This window comes from Gopherus flavomarginatus, chromosome 1 (assembly GCF_025201925.1).
Source record: "Gopherus flavomarginatus isolate rGopFla2 chromosome 1, rGopFla2.mat.asm, whole genome shotgun sequence".
Classification (NCBI taxonomy): domain Eukaryota; kingdom Metazoa; phylum Chordata; order Testudines; family Testudinidae; genus Gopherus; species Gopherus flavomarginatus.
In genome coordinates this window covers 31258896-31284064 of record NC_066617.1, presented here as the reverse complement: position 1 = coordinate 31284064, position 25169 = coordinate 31258896, and the positions used below count along the sequence as shown (strand labels likewise).

At 38.7% G+C, this 25169-nt stretch overlaps 1 protein-coding gene across 1 annotated transcript in view; it reads right to left on the bottom strand.

The window, feature by feature from the left end:
- Nucleotides 1–241: 241 nt before the first annotated feature.
- ERGIC2 (ERGIC and golgi 2) overlaps nucleotides 242–25169 on the bottom strand; it is a 46227-nt gene continuing 21299 nt past the window's right edge. The window contains exons 7-17 of the mRNA XM_050936322.1: nucleotides 24876–24946; nucleotides 17382–17422; nucleotides 15945–16046; nucleotides 14047–14142; nucleotides 12079–12134; nucleotides 10428–10526; nucleotides 8907–9004; nucleotides 4361–4523; nucleotides 2180–2253; nucleotides 1727–1781; nucleotides 242–897 (exon numbers count right to left, since the gene is read on the bottom strand). Coding sequence (XP_050792279.1) covers nucleotides 872–897; nucleotides 1727–1781; nucleotides 2180–2253; nucleotides 4361–4523; nucleotides 8907–9004; nucleotides 10428–10526; nucleotides 12079–12134; nucleotides 14047–14142; nucleotides 15945–16046; nucleotides 17382–17422; nucleotides 24876–24946 — 881 coding nt within the window. The 3' untranslated portion in view covers nucleotides 242–871. The remainder of the gene's footprint in view (nucleotides 898–1726; nucleotides 1782–2179; nucleotides 2254–4360; nucleotides 4524–8906; nucleotides 9005–10427; nucleotides 10527–12078; nucleotides 12135–14046; nucleotides 14143–15944; nucleotides 16047–17381; nucleotides 17423–24875; nucleotides 24947–25169) is intronic.

The following is a 25169-nucleotide window of genomic DNA, read 5'->3' as shown; positions in this document are numbered from 1 at the left end:
TAGCCTGGTTCCACCATGAACGGCATTACTGTGTGGGTGCACTACATGGTTGCAAGGACACACGATGCACCATGCCACTTAATGCAGTCTCACTGTGTGATGGTTTCCTTGCTTAAGGTAGCCAAGACCTTTGTTTCCCATCTCAGTCAGTTTTAATCTATGACAAAACTTTACTTCTGTCCTCAGATGACCTAGTTTCTCTAAATTTGGGACTTTTTCAATCAACCAAACAATGCACAGGTTATTCCCTTCCCACTCTTTATTTAATACTCTTCCGCACAATTCTCACAGCTTAGAGAGGCATTAGCTTTACAAAAATCATGGCGGTACAAATCAGCCTATACTCTGTGTACTCTCTGGCGGAGTAGCTGTGTTTCTTAACGACATGTTTTGGTTAGTAGTTCAGCTATAATACTTAGTTCTTTAGTTTCTCAATGTCACCAACTCCACTAACGTATTCCAGCATAAAGCTCAGGATGCTCCATTTACTTAAACAACAACAAAAAAACCCAAAACTTTCATGACCTGTAAATTTTAACTTTTCCTCATCACCTACACTACAGAGAAATTTATTCAGATTCTCTGCCATCACCTGTTCCTTGGTGATTGTCTTTATTATACCCTGGGTGGTCCAGCAGACTCACTGGCTGACTCAGTTTACTTGCTTCTGTAGTATTTAGTAAAACTGCTTTGCTGTACTTAGCCATTTGTTTTTCAATCTTTTCTCCCTCCTTTTGCTCTCCCGTTATTTGTCAAAGCTTATGTTCCAGCAGCAGGCAGAGTACATGTCTCTTCTTGAAAAGCAGTGTTGTGGCCCACCTAATCACAAGACATTCATTTCTTTTCTAAGCCATAGCAGAGAGGTGGTTTCTTACTTGCTGGAGATCGAGTTTAGCCCTGGGATAGGAAAACAGATAACGATTCCGGTCAAACACCTTTTCAACAGTGATTTATTATTCCTAGTTCCTTGGCTCAAACTCAGAGAGAATCTGATTGTTGGCAAAAAGCGGCTGTGAGAAGAGAAACAGAGAAATGCCATATTCCCTGCTCTGCAGCACTTTTTCCTCTTGTAGATAGGTAATGATGCTACTGGAGAATGGCAGTGACTGCTTAAAGTGCTATGGCTCTGTCTCAGTCCCTGAGACCGCTTCCATTTCAGGGTTTTCAATAGTGCCCCCCACTTCCATCAGCATAGTATCTAAGCCTTCTCTACCTATTCATTTAAAAAAAAAAATCTCATGTCCCATTTCTGAAAACCTAGCAGCAAATCCTGGCTTCTTAAACTACAATTATCACAGCCACCCTTGCTTGCTGCACTGCACGCTGAACACTGCATGGGGCTCTCTCTGTATTCTGCATGTGTGTTAGCTTTCATAGGTGTTTGCCTGACTTTGCAGGCCTGGAATCCAGATCATTACACTGACACTTCAGTGCTGATGGCAGTTTTTGCAAAGACTCTCAGTTTCACTGCAAATATTGTCTCTCTTCAGTAATGCTTCTGCTAGCTCAAGAAAAGGTTGGCTTCACAGGGATTCCTGGCCTCCTTTGACTCCATGTGCACTTAAAAGAGACAAATTACACAGACTGTTTTTTAAAAGGCTTGATTTTTGCTTCCCATGAGCACTATCTCAACATATTGCACAATGTTTTCTTTATTATAAAAACTGTCTTCTGTATCAGGCAGAAAGAAAGAAAAAAAGTTTCCCGAGGAGGTGCTAATGCATACTGTTGTCTGTAATTAGAGGTAAGTGGTTGTTTACGTGGCCATCCGGAAGTAGGACCTAAATAAGCAAACAAAACAAAAACATTATTAATATCTCATTCAAGAACTTCATCCATTGCATTTGCTTTTTTAAAATACGCATTTCCTCCATTCTCTGCTTTTCTGTATCCTTAAATCCATAAAAGTGTGTGTGTTTTTCCCCCTTGTGTAGTAGATTTTCCAGAGAACATCACTGTCCTCTTATTACAAATCTGGCTAAGGACCCATGTGTTTCAACTATTATAAAAAACTTTTGAATATGCTCCCAATGAAATCAAGGAAAGTTTTACCATGGATTTAAGTAGGAACAGGATTAGGTCCTACAGTTGTATTCTTTCATTACAGCTAGCTACCTTTGCTAGTACACAGTTGTTCTATTTCCTTAATTTCTATGATAAGAAAAAAAAATATTCTTACAGGTTTGTGAGAGCCCAGTTTGAAACGACAGCAGATAATTTCCACTATGAATCTTCCAATGCCATGTAAAATGCCTGTAATATCAAACAGGGTTGGAGTTTTCAAAAGGAATAAAATGAGGACTGTGTAAAAAGAGGCTTCTGCAATAACACCACCACTGCATAAGGTTTAAACTTAAACTGTGTTTCAGTACAACTGATCACCATACAGGCTCTAAAAAAATAAAGTAACATTTTCTATATATTTTCCATTTCCCCTTAACAAAGATTTCTGTTTTTGAAATGGAAACCGCTCATTTTTTTCCATGCAAATGTGACCTTAAAAAACCCAATTTCATGTTAGAAAAGCACCAGGGAATTAAGTTCATCAACAAGGAGATTTGCATTACTATTTATTCATGGGCTTGGAGAAAACAAAAATCAAAAGCTTTGATTCAGACTGAGCAGTTTATTACACCACCCACTTGAAAAAACTTGACAGGAAAACTCAGTTTCCCACAAGAAGCTGAAAGCTGTTTTAACAAGTTTAGTTTTTAAATTGGACAGAATCCTATATGAGCGTCACAAAGGTCTTCCATGTCACTGGTCATGTGCTACACACATGCTGCCCCTTGAATGAATCAGAGATATGCTCTGAATAACCAAAAATCCCAAACCTGACTTCAGACCAGCCACCACTACTGCAAGGGGCACAACTCTGATCCTTTGAGTCAGAGCTGTGATCTCTGAAGAGCTTACAGAGCAAATGAAGATATTCAATGAAACAACATGGGTTCTTTTGGTACCAGTAGACCCTGTAACATTAGCAGTTGTAATAGGAGTTCAAAGGAATTTTTTGTCACAGGAAGCAATCCAGAACCAAAACAGCAATGTCAATCTAGTGAGGCCTTCTGTAGCACTGTTCTAGGCACGTTTAATATCACGCTTTTCCCTCTATTTCTTTACAAGTGCCAATAAACTATTCTTTTACATAAGGTAAATGGAATTGGGTTCAGAGACTGTTTATTGGGCCAGCGGCTCATTGATAAATCCAGAAATGTCACTCAAGCAAGGCAGGGAAAAAGTAAGTAACTGCCTGGGAATAAGGTCACAGAGGAAAAAAAAGTGGTTTCAGGTAACAGGAAGGAAGTGCCACGGTGTGGATGGGGAAAACCCAACAACTGCTGGGTATCAAGCATGGTTACAAGCTCAAAAACTAAATGGGCTCAGAGACCACCGAAGCCATTATTAATTACCTATGTAATTTGGCTGATGATTATGGGGTTTTTGAATTTCTCTAATTTCAAAATTAGAGGAACCTATATTTCTGTGAGCGACTCATTTTCTCATTGGAACACAGTATACTTTGTACAACCCTTCCAGTAGACAAATGAAGTGCTCTGAAGTGTTTTGATAATGGATAAAAGTATAGCCCCTTAAAAGAATACATAGGCTTTTGCCCGGGTTATGCTAATTCAACATCAAACACTGTCAGCATAGACAAATATGTTTTGTGAGGCAAAAAGCATCCACTCAACAAGACAGCAAATGTTCACAGGTTAAAAGCGTCTCTGTTTCATCAGTTTTAGTACAGACTAGGAAGATACTTTCCTCAAATTAAAAGCAAGGGTACCAGTAATTCTTAGGCAAAGAGGAACCTGATAATTTTTATGATTCACTATGGCCCTCAGTAATCAGTGAATGGAGATGCCTCTTCAATTAAAGCTAGCTATTTCTCTCAGGGGCCAAATCCTATGGTACATTCAAGACTTAACAAGGAAAAAACTTCATGATGCCTTTAATGGGAGTTTTACCTTAGTAAGTTTTGGGCAAGGTTAGCAGAATTAGGCCCGAACTACGGTATAGAGTCAGACAGGATATTAGAGGTCAGACCAGTTTGTAGTGTATATCCATGAACTTCCAGAAGAGAATAAACTATGGTTTAGTTAGAAAAGAAAAGAAAAGTGGCAAGTTCACCACAGACCACAGTGTACTAGGATGCTCTATACACAATATTAGAAATTCATAGCATTTCATGCACAAACCAATATCCCACTCACTAGTTGCGAATGGCTACCTAACAGCTTATTGCAAGAACTCACAAAATAAGTAGCATAACCAGGATGGCCACTGAATTTATGGCCTTTAGTTACTTAATCCTATCTACCTGGTAGGACACAAGGAGGAATTCATTGATGGTTACCTGTAGTTGAGAAAATTCCACCGATAATACCACAGAGTCTTATTAAGAACTGCCAAAAGGGCATGTGTTCTTCTGTTACTGTCACCATAAGTGAACTGATGTCATATTTCATGAATATCCCTGATACCCCATGGCTGCCAGCTGCATGGTTAATCACTCTTTCCTGAGGGCAAAGAGAGAAACACACACAAGTTAGGAGTCTCACATCAGTCACATGCACAGCAATATCAAATGGACATGGTTGATAAAGAGAAACTTGTTAGGACAGTCAGTAATCAACATGAGACAATAACAGCAACAAGGTGACACCTTTTAAAAGCCACACAGTAACTAGATTGTGATCAACGTAGGGGTGAGATACTATTTTATACTGTAGACCTTTATGCTAGCAAGTCACTATTCACTTTCCTGTTTACGTGCCCTTTGTATTGTATACCCTTGTTCAATACCAGTGACGAGTACTTGCCCTCGTTTTATTCTATAACTAAGCAATTTACACGCTCCTCTCAGGATACAAGTTTACTAAATACATTTGTTTAACGACCAAGTTTAAAACCAGATCATCCCTGTCCTTTATGCAGGTGTATGGGGTACAGATAGGGTATATAAGGGCCAGGGATTGCTTCCTCTCTGTGCCCCTGTAATTGCCTCAAAAAGGAAGGAAAAGACATAAGGGTCATGGCTTTTTGTCCCATTCCATGAAACAGGCCAAGTACACCAGGAGGAAGTGCAGCCTCGCAAACATGTCCCAGGATGCTCCAGCCTTGCACTGCCCCTAATACAGGGTTGGGCCATAAGGAAATATTCTAGCCTATAAGTGTTTTCTTCTCTTACGTATGAAGCATGCAGGTGCACTTTAAATTTCACAACATGTAGGCACTGTACCAACTTTACAGAGTGGCAAACTGAGGTGGCTGAGAAAGGTTATGGTCCAGGTCTTAAGAACCAGCCTCTAGATCTGTGTGCCTCATCTGAGACACATGGGCCTCATTTTCAGAGTTTCTGAGTAGCTACAACCTCAAATGAAGTCAAGAGGAGCTGCAGTTTTATTTATTAGATCCCTACATATGAATGTGGATGCTGACCCTTCAACATCTAGGGCCCTATTTTCAGAGTTGCTAAGCATCCACGGATTGTATTGTCTTCAGTCGGAGCACAGATGCTCAATACTTCTGAAAAATCAGGCTCATATATTTGAAAGTTTTAACCCAACAGGTCTAAAGACAGGAATCCATAATTACAGACCACTTAAGAAAATTCCACACTAAGTAATTGGACACAAAAATCAAACAAACAGCCAGGTAGATCAGAACTCATGGAAAAGGATTCAAAATTCCTGATTCCCAGCCCCTTGCTCTATCCACCAGACTAACTGGGTGTCCTTAATCACTTTTATAACTTCCTCCAATTTGTGAAAAAAACTCTTTTATACCAAGGGGCCCCAAACAGAGCACACTATTCCTGACAATCTCACCAGGGCCATTTACATGATACCTCTGACGTGTAGTCCAAAGACATTTGTTTTTCTGTTGGCATATTGTGCTGCAAGGTCACATTCCCTTTGCGGGTTTCTTTTGGTAACATCACTTTTCAAGTTTGAATATCTGTGTTTCAATTGGTTTCTCCCAGATGTATTAGCTTGTACTCCCAAGTTGATTCTCACCTCTCTAATTCTCACCTCTCTATGCTTCTTCTATATGATCTCTTACTGGCATAATACTCCCCAAATTTAGAATGTTCTTCAAATTAACATGCTTCTTACTATCCTCACCTTCCTGCCTCTCCCCAATCATTAAGATGGTCAAATAAAAAGCAGTTTAAAACCTAGAAATTCAAGTTCTTTTGAATGGCTTTCAAGAGAAAAGTCATTGCATCAATCTGAAGTCATCCTGAAAAATGTGCTGCTATTTGCATGGTAGCGAGAGCTGTTGATAAAATAACCTGTCAGGTGGGAGCTGCTGAGAAAATGCACAGGCAGCAAAGAACTAATTCACTGAAGATATATTCAGCTATGAATAGGCTAAAGTAGTAAGCTATGTAAGAAAAGAGCAAAACTAAACAGAAAGGTAATGTATCACGGAGCAGTTTCATCCCATCTGAGAATTTAATACACTCCTTCCTTTTACTAAAGAGCATCCAGTATAATGGAAACTCAAAATCACAGACGACTGATTGAAAAATTCAGACCTCTCATCTTTCTCCAGTACATTCAGTTGACGTGTATAACCATGTTATATTTATGATATGCAGTTACTGTTTGTTACCAAATCAAAGCAAGAGAATGCCAGCTTCATATATCAATTTATTAACTACATACGAAGAGCTTTTATTAATTGCAACACTTACAAACCAATATCACAGATGAAACCCATACATACTTTCATAATTTTAGAACCAACAGGCTGTATTAAGCAATAAGGACAGATGCCGACAGACTTTATTAGGCATTAAAAAAAAAAAAAAGCTAGATGAAGGCAGTTAAGGTAAGTATGCAGAGCCAAGGATGCACTAACAACAGTTGGTTCTTTTCTGATTGCTACAGACAGCCTGACTGTTATTCTAAAGCTATATTAAAAAGAGAAAAACAATCTTTCCGGGGGGCATTTTGGTCTAATATTTCTACTTCCAGCTGTTGCAGAGGGTTTAAGTGCTGGTTCCTAGCAATACCAGTTACTTCAGTTGAGCTGCAACACTTTACAGCAGCTGAGGATATGCCCCACTATAAGCAGAAAAGTGGAGCTTGTGGTACAGGTATTGGTTATCGCTCAGGCCTTGTCTACAGTAATACAATTTAACTTATTCAAACAACAGCATTAATCAACATTACTTTAACCATGGCTTCGTAGTCACCATAGACAAGGACAAGCTATGTTCCCCATTGTATCTGCTACTGATGTTATTAGGCCCTACAGAGGTCAGGTTTTAATCATGACAAGTTGGCACAATGTGGAGCCTGGGTTTTTCAATCCCTGGACACATTCTGTAGCCTGCTACAACAACACTTACACGCTACACAATTTTTCTCTGAAAAACTGTTCTCTAATAGCCTTCCTCAGCCCATTTGTTAATTTAAAAGAAAAACTATACTGTTAACAGGCAGACTTGCCTGGTGAGACATATCGCTGTAATCCCACTCACAACCTCAGTTATTCATAAAAATTTCCTCCTAGGAACTTACGATTCAGTAGCATCTTTCAGACCAACCGAATCACCAGAGATTTACAGAGTTAAAGAAATCACTACTACTAAGAAAACAAATATTTTTCCTAGCAGAAAATGAGAGAAAGGAGGCACAGGAAGAAAAGCTGTGATGTAAAGTGAGATGGAAAAATCAATGAGGTGGAAAGATTTAGAAAAACTGTTCCAGATGGCAGGGCCTTGAAAGGAACAGTGAGATTGTCTTGCAGAGAAATGGCAAAATACTAGATGAGCAGGAGGAGTGAGGAGACTTAAATATATCTTGCATGATCCAGATCATTGATTATGCGTCTCTAATTTTTGTTCCTGTTTTGAGTTCAGTTCTCTACAGAATAATCTCTGCACCTTTTCTTCAATATCCTTAATGTCCCACTGCTGAATAAAAAACAAAAAAACACTCCTTTTTCTCCCCCTTTGATAATGCAGCAAAAACAATTGTCCATGAAGCATAGCATAGTGCTCCCAATGCAAAATGAAGGCTGTGAGAAAACACTGGATTGTAGAATAATCAATTTCATACAAGTTACATTTAAGTGAATGATCATTACTATTCAATTTTTTTTTTTAAAAAGTGCAGTATCCCTTGCCTGCCTTTCATAGTTCAGCTTTTCAAAGAGCTGTTCCTTCAGCTTGTAAATATCAAGATCAACCCGAGTTCAACCACTGACTAGGGAAATGATAATGAGACAGATGTAGAATGCTTTCTTCTTATTTACATCAGTCTTTAAACATTGGCATGACAGATTTTGGCAAGGAGTAGACTGCAGTAACTAATAGCTGGGTTTCCTCTTTTACAGATTTGGAATTTATAATGAACATCGAATCTAAAGATAATAGAAGTTTGACAATCAAGAGGCTGGGTGATTAACAGTAGGTGCCTGACCAAATGCAAATCAAAATAGCTGAGAGGCAAAGAACAGTAACGTTCTGTACCCTCCAGTTTCTCAATCCAACAGGAATTGGATAAAAGGACTAGAGATGGATTACGTATTTATCACACAAGCATATTAGAATAATTTATGGGAACAAGTTTTCATTATTAGCCTCAAATTAAGTAAGAAAGGCTGGTTGCTAATCATTAAATCTAACATGGGACCCAGGATTTTTGGATGCAAGATGCTAATGCAAATAACTGAATATATGTTGCCACATTCATACATTTTACATTCAGTATACCATCACTGACAAACATCCCAACATATCCTGGAGTATTTCAGTAAATTGACCCTGCCTGAACAGTTCTTAAAAGCAAAAACCAATCGAGTCTCAATTTTCCCATCTAGCTTTGACAAGTACAAACACAGTAAAACAAAACTTTTCCTTGGGTTGGTTTCTAACTGGGACTTACCCTTTCTGTCACGGAAAACTGGTGAGTTTCTGCTGAAATTTTATACGTATGGAGTTTTGTTGGCACGACTGTGATAAAATATTGGAACATCTGGTTGTCTAAAACAAAACAAATCTTACTATTGAATTAACACTAATTATAGAGTAAAAATCATTTGAGAGAGATATTCAGATGTTAAACAAGTATTTTTCTGAAAAGACCATTAAGAATATTATCTATTAAGCTCTGTCTATTCTGGGGGCAATTTCAAAAAGTCCCACTGTTGACAACACTGGTGTGGCTCCATCAATGTTAATTTTGAGGGTTAGACCCTAGGACAAATTTTTGCACATGCCAGACTTCACACATTGTTAGTAGTCCCACTGAAGTCAATAGGACAGTTCAGTGTATGAAGTTTAGCATGTGCATAAATCTTTCCAGGGCCCTATTGTAGACAAGCCACAGGCTGCCACTGCTCTGTTTTAACCATCATCTCATGTAACCCTGCACACAGAAGCAGAGGTTATGGCAGTGGTTTTAAGAAGGTGGCTGAAGCCAACGGTTTGTCTATGCAAATTCTTCCAGTGTTCCTAACACTAGTGGGACTGCACTGATTAGATTTTCAGAAAGTTTCCCTAGAGAAGACAGTTTATTAGAGAACTCATAGTAGACAATCAGCATTTTGTAATGTATTTGTAATATAATCCCTCTTAATTCAACATCCTAGCAGAACAAACCACCAAACAACTGAAATGATAATTTCAAGTGAAATGGTATTTCAAAATCAGCCAAGTAACATCAGTTGATCTGCTGTCTGATCAAGGTCTGTGGGTTTAAAGTTTTGAAGTTTTTTAGCATATTAAAATATTCATGTGGCAAAAATAAGAAATTCCATTTCTTTTGAATAGTTTGGTAAGTAATCTTACCAGTGACATTACAATAATACTTGGTTACTCTAAAATACAAAACACATCCAAAGAGTTCAGTATGTTTAATTGTCAATGAATATGTTAAACAGTGACTAATCCTCACAGCAGCTCTGTGAGGTAGATATTAGCATCAATTTATAAATGAGGAAATTTAAATGACTTGCCAAAGACCACACAGTGAGTCAGTGACAGAGATGGGAACAGAACCTAGGAACCCTGAATTAGTCCTACAGTCTAACCACTAGACAGTCTCCTTCATGATGACCCTTGGCTCTTTGCAAGTCCAAGTTGTAACATACAACTGTAAAACGTTTTGAAATTTGTCCATATAGGTGAGTGCTCACCCATAATTTAAATGCACGTACAAATGTACTGTAACTACAAATCAACCTCAGAAGTAATAAAGGAGAAGCAAAGTACTGTTTAAAAAAAAGATTACACCATGAATGATGCAGGATAAATAAAAGGAGTAACTAAATGATGCATTCCTTATTTACCATAATGTACCATTTGTTAATAGCAGAATTCAAGAAAAATGCTAATATTTTTAAACTAAGAATTAAAAAAGCAGCATCTCAGATACTAAATTATTTTTCCATCATGAAACACTTACGATCTGATGCAATTTTTTCTGTCCCATCCAAAGGATTAATAATTCCTGGAATGAGCTCTCCAAAAGACAAGTGATCTATTCTATGAGAGAAGTTGTATGCTGAAAGACAACATACAAGAACCACCAAATGTAACTGGTTTATTTTGGTGAAATATGAAAAAAAAATTACATTTCACACACACCCCCACCAATTGGAATATTTAATGCCATTAGGATGGATATAAAACGTTATCAGGATTTGAACTTTTGTAAATATTTCCACAAATCCAAATGTGTATTTATTATAAGCAAAGCTTGCTTTACTGGCATCATCAATATTTAAAAATATGTATGTTCAATTTTAACTCAGGACTTCCCTCCATTTTAATAAGCAATATAATGTAAATCAGGGGTCGGCAACCTTTCAGAAATGGTGTGCCGAGTCTTCATTTGTTCACTCTAATTTAAAGTTTCGCGTGCCAGTAATACATTTTGAAGTTTTTAGAAGGTCTCTTTCTGTAAGTCTATAATATATAACTACTTTACATACAACAATAGTTTAAATAAAGGTTTTTTTAAATGTTTAAGAAGCTTCATTTAAAATTAAATTAAAATGCAGAGCGCCCCGGACCAGTGATCAGGACCCCACGCAGTGTGAGTGCCACTGAAAATCAGCCTGCGTGCCATAGGTTGCCTATCTCTGACGTAGATCAAAATGTACAGGCATTTGCAACAGCCCAAGAGTTAAAGGGCCAAGAAGCAGCCAAGGAAACCTGGAATTACACTACAGTTCATATTTCAGACTGACCAGAAGTGTTGGAAAGATTAAATTGTTTTATTGATTAAATGCACAAACTTACATAATGCAAAAATGTTATTAATTTAGTTCCTAACCCTGAAAAGGTTTGTGCAGATGATTAATTGCAATGGGAATACACGCATGTAAAATTAAATTCATATGGAAGCCTTTTCAGGACTGGAGGCTTAAACAGTAAAGAGTCAGGAAGCAAAGCTAAGTTGTCACAGTAACGCGCACACACACAATTCAGCAGCCTGACTCGTAATCCAAAACACTGAAATAATGCTTTATGAGGTCAGACATTTTAAACTCTTTATAGTCTAAATATTGCAGGGAACAAGCTCTCTGAAAAATACAGATTATATAGTACTTTTGAAATCCAAGATATACTATTATAACATGCTTTTTATTGTTATTTACATATTACTTTAGATATAATTTTACATTATGACTGTTACACAATCAGCATAAACAGATAGACTGTGAACGTCCAATGCATGAAAAGATTTAAGTCACTTTATAATACACCGCTACCTCGAAATAATGCCATCCGACATAACACAAATTTGGATATAACGCAGTAAAGCAGTGCTCCGGGGGGGCAGGGCTGCGCACTCCGGTGGATCAAATCAAGTTCAATATAACACCGTTTCACCTACAACACGGTAAGATTTTTTGGCGCCCAAAGACAGTGTTATATGGTGGTAGAGGTGTATAATATCCTGAAGTGTATTCTCTGCTTTCTTTTACAATGCAAATCGCTCAACTAGAATATCTCAGCAATAGTATGTGTCCAATACTAATGTCCAAATCAGTAGCTAGGAGATGCTACGAACCAATAGTGGTTTTTGAAAGAAGATAGTAAAAGCTTACAATCGTGGCTCACAAGGGCTGCCAAGTGTGCATGGCCTCGGGGATGCGGAATTGCCCTAAAGAAAGCAGAAACATGTTTTATAAAGCAATGGTTTAATGGACACTTATGAGAAACTCAAATAATAAAAATTGAGGTTTCCATAAAGCAAATCACCAGTTTTGCCTTGATTTCAATAAAATTGCTCTTTATAATGGGCATTGATATTTTCATTGTTGCTCAGTACAGATAACCAGAGTAACACACCTGAAGACACATTAAACTCATTAATATCTTCCAATACATACAAAAAGTTTTTTAGAAGCGCCAACAGGTTTCATCTAGTCAGGGAGCTGCAAGGGAAAAAGCTGTCAAATCCTGGCATGGTCCAAATACAGTACAAGACCAATCATGTAAGAGCTCAAATTGCCAATGGTTATAATGGGCTTCCCTGCACTTGCCTTGTGACTAGGCAGATTACCAGATTCATCATGGGACTCTATAGTATGTGCATTGGGAGAGGTTGGAAGAGCAGGAGGAAAGAGAGAAGGAAAACAAAGGGAGCACCAGCATCACACTGGAAAAGGGCCAGTCTGGACTGGAAAACATGGTACACTTCCCCAGCCCCTCTTCACACTCAAAAAGAAGTTTTACTTCTAGACTTGCTTTTACTACCTTATGACCTAGTGTAAGGTTTACCCTTAACAGAATTAAAGAAATCCTCCTGCACCATTCAGACATTAAAAGTTGAGTGACTATCTTAAGCAGATGCATTCTGGAGAAATGGAAGATGAGATAAAAGATTGGGAGATCAGGCAGTAAAAGGCTACGATAATCAAGGCAAGACACAACCAGAAGGAAGGAAGCAACAGAACTTAGCAAGAGCATCGATATGAAGGGGATGAGAGAGAAGACAGGGTATACTGGGATGCAGGAAGGACAGAAGAGATGGCAATGGAAAGAGTAGAAGGGGAGAGATTAGAGCTTAAATTTTGGACAGACTGAGCTTGAGAAGACAGCTGGACACCTAACAACCTATGTCAGAGAGGTAATTTTGAGAGACAAGACTAAACAGAGGTGTAGGTTTGGGATTCACTCTAGCAGAGACGGTAGTTGAAACCACAAGAGGACATATGGTTATAGAGTGGGCCCACAGAGTGAGAAGAGGAGGTTTTGCAAGTCTTAGGGATGTCAGACAGGGATAGAGAAAAGAATGAGGAGCTATTTAAGGAGATACGTCGATGCTGAAAGAACAGTCGGCAAAGCAGGAGAAGAATTAGAGCACAGGCCAAGAAAGCGTCATTGCAGAAACCACACATGGCATGTGAACATGACACCCCTAGCCATGCTAGTGCACAATGATCTGTCTTGGTTACAGGCATACATTTCTAATACAGATTTCTAGTTTAAAGTGCTTACGAGATAACATGATTACAGAAGCACGTCAGGAAATTGTGATCCACATTTAGTCATGACTCCCTAACACGCTTCTATAACTGTATCATCTCATCCATACAACTAACAAAAATCTGTGCTGGAAAACATATGCTCTTCACTATGACAGACAACTCTGCTCTTGAACAGTCAGAGGTATAGTAAGGTTGGGCCCAATTAGTTAATAGGCAAGTATGAGCATTCTAAAAAGTATTAGCTGTCACTTTATCACACTTCAACAAAAGGCACTAGTTCATCTATTAGCTGTAAGCATTCAATTTATGGATATATGACAACATTGCTGAACACAGGAGAAGCAGCTACTTCAGCAGACATTTCAAAAAGTTCCATAGTCCGTGTTGACTAGAACTAGACATGAAGAAATTCGGTGTTTGAAATGAGAGATACCATATGGAAAATATGACCAGAAAGGGAATCTGTATTATGATAGAAGCAGCTAACTAGGCAAAAGTGAGCCAAAGAAAGTTTTTTCCTTAACTACATACACATCTGTCTTGATCAATTTGTGGTATATTCAGTAAGTGAAAAGAACATACTTGCCCACAGTTATGTGAAAGTTTCCTGCCACTTTATTGACATAGAGATGACCATGAATTCTGCATGCATCTGGAGGCAGTAATGAATTATCCTCCCTGTTTGAACAAGAAGCAGGGAAACAGCTCAGAACACAGTAATTGAGATTATTTTATATGTGAGTGAAAAAATAGCATCAATGTAAAGTTTAGAAACCCACATTCTTCTGCCATGGAAAATAAACCTTCTGGTACAACCTAGATATTCAGAAAAGGGAAAACAAACGGTAATTACAAACTATGAGCTTTAAAACATCTGGACTTCTATGTTAACAAGCACATTTTATAGTAGATGAAGCACACAAAAAATGTTACACACTCTCATTGAGAGGAAAACAAATTAAGAGCAGCTCATTTTACAAACACTCTCCTGGCCAGCCTGATGCCACTCAGAGTTTCAATACATAGCTCAAATGTTCAAGACTCCTAGGGGATGAGGCTAATCAGATGGACAAGAACCGGAACAATTACAGAGAAGACGCTCGCAGGCCTTACGGATATCTGCCATCTCATGAAACACTTTTCAGCAACTCAGATTGAAAATGGTTTATTCAAGTAATGCAGCTGTACTGGCCAGGGCGAACAGCACAAAACAGTTTTTTTTTTTTAAAACAGTTGCTGAAAGCTAAGTAATGACTGTCTCAAGAAAAGTTTTCAACATCTGTTATTAAGAAGTTTTGCCCTGCTCACAATTGCTGGTATAACCATGTCACCTGAAATAGTTTCCAGATCTGCTTCTGAAAACAGTTTGTTAAAACAGCCCGAAGTGTAGTTTAAATGTTGCCCCAGAAGATAACGAAATGGGGCATCACTTCTGAGCTCTCCTCAGCAGTCGTTTAAGGTGAAAGAATACAGTTGATCCCCAGACATGGGAAAGGAGACCACAGTGTAGTAACTATGGGAGGGAGCATTTATTGTCACTGGAAAAGGAGAAACTTTTTTTTTTAATTTACACCAATTAAGGGAAGGCACAGAATGTTTTCTACATATTATTTAAATGATTTTTAATTAAAGAAAAAAATCATGTGTTATTGATTTAATTTTTTTTATTTATATTAGAAATGCAAGTGCCTAATAAAGCAGGTTAAAAACCAGTAACCCCAGGGGCGGCTCCAGGTATTTTGCCGCCCCAAGCAAGGCAGGCAGGCTGCCTTCAGCGGCTTGCCTGCGGGAGGTCCCCGGTCCTGTGGATTCGACAGCATGCCTGCAGGAGGTCCGCCGAAGCCGCGGGACCAGCAGATCCTCCGCAGGCATGCCACTGAAGGCAACCTGCCTGCCACCCTCGCGGTGACTGGCAGAGAGCTCCCCGTGGCTTGCCGCCCCAAGCATGCGCTTCACGTGCTGGTGCCTGGAGCCACCCCTGAGTAACCCCTGTCGATGACTGAAATGAAAGAACTGAAACAGAGGACTCTAAAATTGTTTTAGAAAGGTAGTTTATCAAACTAAGTAGATACAATTTGTTTAAAATATTCGAAAATATTTTGTAACTAATTTTAAGCAGCATTAACATGACCGTAAGTGATGAGTCTTGAATCTTGTGGGGTGCTGAACATCACAGAAACGTTAGAGAAATACAAATGGATTCATATAAAAGAGCAACAACCTTTCTGGCAAGCGTTTGCTGGCACACTAAGGATGTAAGTAAAATACAATCCAGTTCAGAATGTTATTGATTTCTTCACAACCCAGACCTGCAAGTTTCTAAAACATTAAGACAAAGGTTTGGATTCAGGGAAACCTGAAGCAAGGGAGAGGCATTCAAGTCTCTTCACCATTATAACTTGTCTTCAAAAATGAATTAAGGAAAGCAATCAGTCATGAGAGAGAGTGAAATCAGCTGCATGCAACAATTTCTCTCTCACCTGGGTGGCAATGCTGTTGAAGCACTTTTAAAAGCACTTTTGAATATCACATCTTGAAGAGAGTGTTCTTCCTGCAGCCTACTCTGAATTAACTGCAGCATCCTAAAGATCACACAGACAAGTACAGTAAGTGGGAATGCATGCAACGGAGTAACAGAAAATAAATTCATAGTTACTGCCAAGTACATTAGTTACATATTATAAAACCACTCAATTCAGCAAAAGGATGGTATGTTAAATATAGACATATGCCAAACAGTCCTACTGCTCAAGTATACACAATTTAAAAACTAAAAGTAAAAGCACTGGTGTTGGACTCACCATAGTATAACATGAGGATGCTAAAACTAGAAAACGATTCCTAAAGAACTAAGTATGAATTTAAAGAGGTTTTAGATTCTGTGACAAAGCTTTCAGATGAGAAGGACACAGTTAAGGTTTGTTGATGAGAGAGACGAGCTTACGAGCTTACGCAGATCTCTTCTTCAGGAAAAGACCTGAAGAAGAACTCTCTAAGTCTGAAATACCTCCCACTCATCAACAGAAATTGGTCCAATAAAAAGATATTACCTCACTCACCTTCTGTCTCTACTATCCTGGGGCCAATACGGCTCTATAACACCACTGCATACAGTTAAGGTTGGCAGGCCCAACCATTAATTTACTTTGGCAGTGGAACCATTGGTAAACTCAGAAGTTTGGGATTCCATACACACATCCCTCCTCATCACCATCTCAACCAATCTCCCAATTCCAACAAGAACAAATAAGAATGAACCCTATGCCTAAATTCATACTAAACAAAGCATTGCATGCAGTCTGCAGGGTCTCGCATTAAAGTACATATGCACTTGTCTGCTTACTGTTGTATTATACAGGACATTAGAGCATTTCTCTCACCCTCTCCCCAGCTGCATCAAAGAGTTAGTGGAGGAAGGAGAGAGCAACAATAAACTTTGAGTGCTAACAGTAGTCAATTCAACTGCTGAACATGGCAAGTTATTTTGGTTTAGTGACACTGACCTACATCTAAACATGACAAATGAGTTTATAAAGAGACAAATCAAAAACTACCACACATGCAATTAACCTAGATAAAATGCTTCAGGACTGGTTTACTCCAAGGACTGATGGATGGTTCAAATAGTTTTATATTTTAAAAAATGAGAGAGTACTCTTTCATGGTGAAGACACTGAATGCTGACTGGCCAGCTCTAAAAAGCCAGAGAAAAAATAAATGAGCTTTAGTTTCAATGGGTGTGTACTGCACTATTATGGGCAGTACCTGTGCAAGGTAACATATGGTTTGGGTTTTTGTGGGCTTTTTTTTTTGTTTTTTAAAACATGACTTAGGTATACTCAGTGACAAAAGAAAAGCAGACCTATCACTGTCCAACCTACATGCATTCACATCAGTGCTTTAGAATTATCTATTACCTCTGCCACTCTCTTTGCAGGGGAGACAGATCAAATATTACCTGAAACAAAGAAGACACATAGTAACACATAACAAGAAAGCAGTACCAATGACTCCACCCCCACCAAACTTCTCTCCACAAAAATCAGATGAGAAAAAATGAGAGTGATTTAACAATAATGTTTTATTTTGTGCTAAAATACTTATCTAACGTGGCCCATATACAGGAAATCCAAAGCAGACTTTAAATTTTAGCTTTTCATTAGTTAATCCTAATAACGTGGAGCTATGAGACAGATTTTTATAAGCATACATAGTTCAAAAAGGTAGCAACTATAGTTTAAAAACAAAAGAAGCAAGAGCAGTCACTGTTCAATACTTAACAGTGTAAAACAAGGCTCAGCATTTGGTATATCGAAACCACACCCTACTTCTTCCCATGGCAAACACACCATTGAACACCTTTTATTACAGATACAGCAAAGAAGGAAAAACAGTTAAAGCATCTGAAATGTAAAGTATTAAGTACGGTTTTCATTTTAACAACATCCCTTGTTTCCTTTCCCTTTAGCTGGAAAGAATTTTTACAGTCTGTTAGATGATATTAAAGATGGTAATTACTGTCCTTTTGGTGAAGAGAGAAGAAGTTAGTTGAGATGGGCTGGACCTGTTGTTGCTGTTTCTGTTAAAGTTAGACCCCATTTCCTAGAAGACAAAACAAGGCAAAAAACACACAAAACGGGAGAGAAGAGGAGCAAAGACTGAAAATGTGGCTTCTGTCTCTGATGTTGACCTTTCACTTGCAACCTCACTGCTGGAAAAAACACAGACATGGAATATGGTCTTATTAGCTACTCTGAGACCTGGCAAACTCAAACCAGCATTGGGCTGTTTAGGGTATTTCTTTTAGCTGCTTCTTTCTGGTCACAAGCTGACAGTAGTGTTGCAAAATATACAGTCTCGGTCAGCTAAGAGACGCTTGTTAGAGAGAAGGAAAAAGGAGAGTGATAGGAAAGAGAAGAAATAAGATTGGGAAGGAAAAGAATACATAATGTGGTGATGCCCAGGGTGGAGGGGTTCTGTGACCATGTCTTACATCCCAGATGCTGTTTGGGATTCAACTGGAGCTGGAAGAGGTGATGGTGTCATCTGGGTCCCTGTTCCTGGCCTGACCTAGGCAGGACATCTCTTAGAATTAGGACAAAGGAGGCCTGGGGTCCCAGGAGAAAGTGGAGGTGGCAGTCATGATGGCAAAGCTCACTCCAGTAGCCTCTGTCTATTCTTTCATAAAGTTTCTCTCTTTCAGGACCCACAAAGGGAATGGTGGGAGGAACAGCCCATCTTCTCATTATATTGTCCACCAATTAGGCCTAGTTTTGACACACCAATTTTGGTTCACTGAGTTCCAGACCCCCATCTTCTTGTTTACCAAGCATGATCTTAACATGGTCCTTGAGTTATATGTAGGCCTTTTTGTCTGGGTTAATTCAGTCTGTCTCCCTTTCCTATTTTTTCCCCCCATCAACATTTATTTTTATAAGTCATTGTGTCATCTTATGAACTCTCACTCACTTTTCACAGTTGAGCCACAATCAGAGTGAATTTGCAGGCCCAATTATCACAACAGCCCCTAGTGGGCCCGAGACTCTGTCTTGCCTCTCCAATCACCCATTTTTAGGGATATGACTCAAAACATGGGAACTTTTATCCTTTGTAAACAGCGTAACTGTCACCATACATTTCACCGCTAAGTGTACTACTTTGATTACACATCTAATAATTGACAGCATAACACTTCCACATTTGTTTTATATTAAGCTCTGAAAATATGGCTCATAAAATCAAATATTTGAAGTTGTTCCTGGCACAGAATTATCAGTGAAGTGAAAAGGTTCAATAATGGCATATGCATTTCCTCAGTTACTGTAAACTGAACAGTCTCCAAGAAATAACAGACAGGACTACTTAATGGGCTTAATTAACCAATCTGCAACTAAACAGACCATTGTGATGCAGCATATACTCCCAGGGGACAAGGTATTTAACCCCATTCACTCAGGATCACTGTACTGACTTGCAGTTAAACATACCCTGTAAATCTACACAGCAGAGAAAAACCCATGGCTGGCCTGTGCCAGCTGACTCGGGTTCACAGGGCTCAGGTTGCAGGGCTGTTTGACTGCTTTATAGACTTCCAGGCTCAGGCTGCAGCCTGAGCTCTGGGAGCCTTCCACTTTACAGGGTGGCAGAGCCCTGGCTCCAGCCCAAGAGGAGAAGTCTACAAAGCAACGAAACAGCTCTGCAGCCCGAGCCCTACGATCCCGAGATGGCTGGCATGGGCCAGCTAGGAGTGTCTAGTTGCTGTGTAGACATACCCACAGGCTGCTTCAGAGAAACAGCATATAATTGCTATAGGATTCAATGACTTGATGAAACAGCATCAAGCAGATCTCATATCCAGATGCATCACTGTCTGCTGAATTGAAAGGTAAGAAGCAGGTGGATTTGATTTAAATCACTAGTCAAGAAGACTCAATTTAACCATGGATTTCTACATAAAAGTGCATTCTTGTTGGTTGTTATAACCTTAATACATATTCTTCACAACTCAGAGATAGATATAGGTTTCATTGTTAGAAGATACACTATACATTTTTAAAGTGATTTATTTTGAAAACTTTTCAGACTAGTTTTACAGCTGTATCAGAAAATGAATGATTGTTTGGTTATTTATTTAGCAAAGGGGTAATTGAAGCAGATACTTATGAAGTCACTGGGAGGTGAACTATCTCCAATTCAACAGATCAATCATTAATATTTGGAGGATTTTCTTGCTGTGCTGTATTAGGAGGAGAACATCACCAGGCAGACATTTAAATTGTTTTATTTAACTATAACTACAACGTTAGGGATTCTGGATTTTTTTCTTCAACAGCAAACAGAATATTTTAACAAAACAAGCATATGAATTTTTGAATATAGTTAATTTTTTTTAAAAATCAGCTTGGTTTTCGTTAAAATTGTTTTTAACCAAAATAGTTAAATGAAATATTTAAAAAAAAAGCAAAAATAAAAAAATCGACTATGTCAGCCAGGTCAACGTGAGAAACCTAAAATACTGGCTTCTGCAGCTAACTCACTGGTTTTCATCTTCATTTTCCTGTTTGTTTATAATCTGGAAAAGAAAAACAAGCTTTCCTGTTTTTTTCTGGACCCAAACTATTTCTCAGTTTGGAATGAATTAGTCCAAAGGAAGAAAATATTCTTTCTACACTGGCAGAAGAAGCTACTGCTGTTAAAAGTGAGATTATCACTTCAACAGTCTCTGAATTCAAGTGCTTAAGTGACTTCCACCAGTTCACTGGTGTGACTTTCTTTAAAACATCATCAGTAAACATATATTTCTTGAATGGTTCATCCTTAGCTCTGAAGTTTATTATAGTTGGCATTATGGAGGGATGATTGTTGGATGTCCATGTCAAAGCCAACTCCTCTTCTTCAGCAGTTAAGGTTTGACCCTGGTACCGAGTATTGAGAATATTTGCAAGAAAACGAGCTGGAGATAGCGCTTGTCCTGTTCATTTTTTTAATGCTTGTAATTTAACTCTGTCATTGCATATTTCTCTTTTTAAGATCTCACTCAGTTCATTCCAAATTTCAACAGCATCAGCAATAAAACAGCCTTTTCCCTGCATTTTGTTCAAGGCTACAGAAATAGGCTTCAGGGTACTCAGCATGTATTCAACATTTCTCTTAAGCCCAATGTTGAGAACTTTGGCTGTGACCGTGCCATCTATTTTTTCCACAATTTGTTCACAAACTGTCATCAGATTAGGCCAGTTCTTGATATAGTGCTCAAAACAGTCCACTACTGAGTTCCATTGCACATCTTGTAGGAGAGTTAGTTTGATTCCTCCCACTTTTTTCAGAGAAGCTGCAGCAAAGTGGTTGCTACAGAAATATTTTGCAATTTCAACAACATTAGCCTTTATTTCTGGAACACTTACGTCTTTGGCTAGGAGGTGCATCAAATGAGCATTGCAACTGTATGTTATTAGCTTGGGACTCTTCTAAATAATTTCTTCTCACCTTGGATACATTTGCAGCATTGTCTGTGACCAAGCTGCACACTAGACATTTGAATTTTTTTCAGAGTTTATCACTTTTACTATACTACTTCTTGTAAGTATTCTGCTGTGTATGCATTTCCTGATGTAGCCATTGTTTCTGTAAGGAAGGCATTCCCTTCTTCTGTTGTCACACAAGCAAATACAACAACTTGCACACTGCTCAATTTCTCTTTCATACACTTTATCCAGCAATTTTCCTGCAACATGTGCTCTGTTAGGAGGACTGTATTCTGGTCTTAAATGACTGAACTATGTTAACCAAGTGTGGGTTCTCAATCACACAGAAAGGAGAGTTTGTTGCATAAACAAACTGGGCTATTTTTTCATCAATTATCTCTCTTTGTAATCTGCTGGTTCTTATCACAAACTTATTTATGGTTGTTTCTGGATGATGGAGATTTTTTTCTCTTTTAGCCACAGTATATCACTGTAGCAATGTGACATACATGATGTGACTGAAACACTATCTTTGGCTGATAACTCTGAAACTATAGAAAATGATGGTGATCTTGAAGGTGGATAGTCTTCAGAATCCTGTATGTTGAGGATGGATTCTCCTAAACAAAATAAGTCAATGCAGTTATTTAATTATTATTACCATAGTGCTCATTTAATATTACTCATTGCATTCACTGACACTCAGTACTACTTTAAAGGTGAAATTGTAAAAGGAAGATCTGCCTATTTCAGCTATTTTTTTTTTAATTACAACTGCATCTAAAATGATAGTACCATAGAGTACAACTATATTTTTTGCTCAAACATGAGGATTCAAGAATAGTCCAGAAGGAAGACAGGCAGTCCTTAAGAAAAAAGTATGAAATAAAAAAGCTTACCAACCTGAAAATCCTGCATGTTCAGACATGTTCCATTCATTATCTTCAACGCAGCTTCCTCCTGAGAAGGAACACTTCTCATGATGTTGTTTCATTCAGGCAACCAGGCCTTGCATTTCTTTGTTGCACTGTTTGCATTTTGCATGCATGCCTGTCTTACCCACAGGTAGAGGAACTTCATTAAAATATTCCCAGACTGGGTCTCTTTTACAGCCTGCTGCCATTACAGGTTTTCCCTTCTAGTGAGAGGATGGCACGGGAGATCTTAAATCAAAGAAGGCTACACTAAGAAAGACCTCTGAAATATGCTGCTCGAACAGTTTCACTCCTGTTTCTATGTTTCTACTGCCTGTCTCTCCCTTCTCACATTTATCTCCAGACTTCTTCTCCTGGTCCAGATCTATTCCGCCCCCAACTATCTTCTATTCATTGAATTTTTTGAAACTTCGCACTTTTAGAGAGAGGTAAGGGACTGACTCTGCGTACACAAATTTGCAGAGGGACAATAGGGGTTGAGGTCTGTTATTTCTCACCTGTATATATTATTTATTTATGTAAAAACATTTTTGCTGTTAACAAACATATTATCTCTGGAGACACAAATCCACAGTTTGAGAACCGCAAAACTAAGAGTTTGGCTACACTTGCGAGTTACAGCACAATAAAGGACCCCCGGAGGGCTCACTAGCTCACTACCCGTCCACACTGGCATGGCATGTAGAGAACTCTGAATCTGCGGCTACAGCGCTGCTGGTACTCCACCTTGGCAAATGGAATAACGTTTGCTATGCCCCGCTGGAGTGCCGTGGCGCCAATGTTAACGAGATGTTGCATTACTGCGCTTCGACTGACCTCTGGAAATGTCCCATAATCCCCTTAAATCAAGTGGCCGCTCTGACCATTGTTTTGAACTTGCTGCAGGAATGTGGATATGCCCTTTCAAAGCTCTGTTTCTGACAGCTGGCTGTTTATCTGCTTCGGGACAAAGGAATGCTGCTTGCTTTGATGGAGTGAGAGGGAGAGGGAGGTCTGCTGCTGTCTGAACTTACAAGACAGCATGCTGACATGCTCTCAGCCCCCCAAAAACCCTCTCTCCCTACACACACACACACACTCCCTGTCACACTCCACCCCACCCTCTGCATGTGAAAAGCACGTTGCCGCCACTTTCATGCTGGGATAGCTATTACAACGCACTGCTCTTTATGGAGTTGCAAGAGCTGCTAATGTGGCCATGCCAGTGTATGCTTCCAGCTGAGAGTGTAAACACTCAGCTGCATTTTCCCTGCTGCGGTCTCCGAAGGCTGGTTTAACTCCCAGCGCTCTACAACTGCAAGTGTAGCCATGCCCTAAGCATCTCTGACGGTATCTTCTAGACTGAGCACTGAGTCCCATTGGGTAGATAGAAAGATTAACCTAGAAAGATTAACCTAAATAATCTATACAGAAGCCACTGGAACTCCATAAGATTGGGTCCCTAATCCATGAACTATTGGAACTCATTTACAAAACCTTTCTTAAAACACTACATGAATATGTTGTCTCATATTATAGAGTTAGAATTTATAATCCCTACTCCATGATGAGATATCTTTGAGCTATAATGTATCTTAATTAAAACTACCTTTACATTAGATTTTTTTCATAAAATGCTTTTTTGAGGTAAAAGCTTATTTAAAAAAAAATCATTGATTTTTAACCACCCTGGTAAGAAGATACCACAGTAATGACCATCCATTAAGGAACTTGTAATTTCACTTCAGGTAGCACTGGAAGCTGGTTCTCCAACAACTGGACAAGAACAACAACAAAACCCACACACATGCACAGGTGCACACACAATGGTACTTGAAAAAGAAATAACAGTCCATGAGGTAGTGTGTTGAACCACTTCAGAGAAAAATGTAAAAATCTCAAAATGAAAAAGCAAACTCAAGGAACCGACATTAAAATAATAACCTAAACTGGGGGAGAAGACAACAGAAAACATTGTCAGATTCTACTTTCTCTTTACAGAAATGCAAAGCAAAAATCAAGCAAAGCTGCCACTGAGAGCTCCTCATGTATCTAATTGACAGGAAAATGAATATAGAGCCAATTGTTAGCTGTTATAATTCAGCAATAGAAACGCTCTTGCTACCTAATGGTGATGTAATTTAATAGCTATAGAATATTCCAATCTACTCATGAATGCGGACCCAAGAGCAGAGAATCTGCTGTAGTTTTCTTAGTTATAGACTTAAATTTGCACACTATCAATGAGCGAGCATGCAGAAAACATAGTTCCAATCTCACAATGAAGGTGCATTTCTGGATAGCATTTCTTTCTAGTGTGAGCATCTTAAGCTCACACAGCCAATCCTGAAACCAGTTTTGCATGGACAAACCTTTGTGACCATGTGGAGCATAACTGACTTCAGTGTGACTCTGTACGGGTCCAACTTCAGGACTGAATAGTATTTTTGGAGGTACAGGTTAGCCAAAATGAAAAGGCACGTCACAGCTAATAAAGAGCATCATCTTTATAAAGAAAATGAAATAAACTTACTGGTTCATAAACTAAACCATCTGCAGAGGTAACCATTGTTTCTGCTAAATCCAAAACATCAGCCCCCACATCTGTTTCAAAAAACAAAACAAAATGGAAAATATTAAAAGAAAAGATAGATATGAATAAAAAAAAATATCCAGCAGAAATCAAGCTTGACAATATCTCTTCAAACCTATCAGTAAAACAGCAGATACTAATTAAGGTGAGAAAATCTATTCCTTATTTAGGGAATGCAAGTCCATACCAGTAAAGGAAAAAAGCTGGTAAGAAACTCAGGCCTGAAAAAACTTT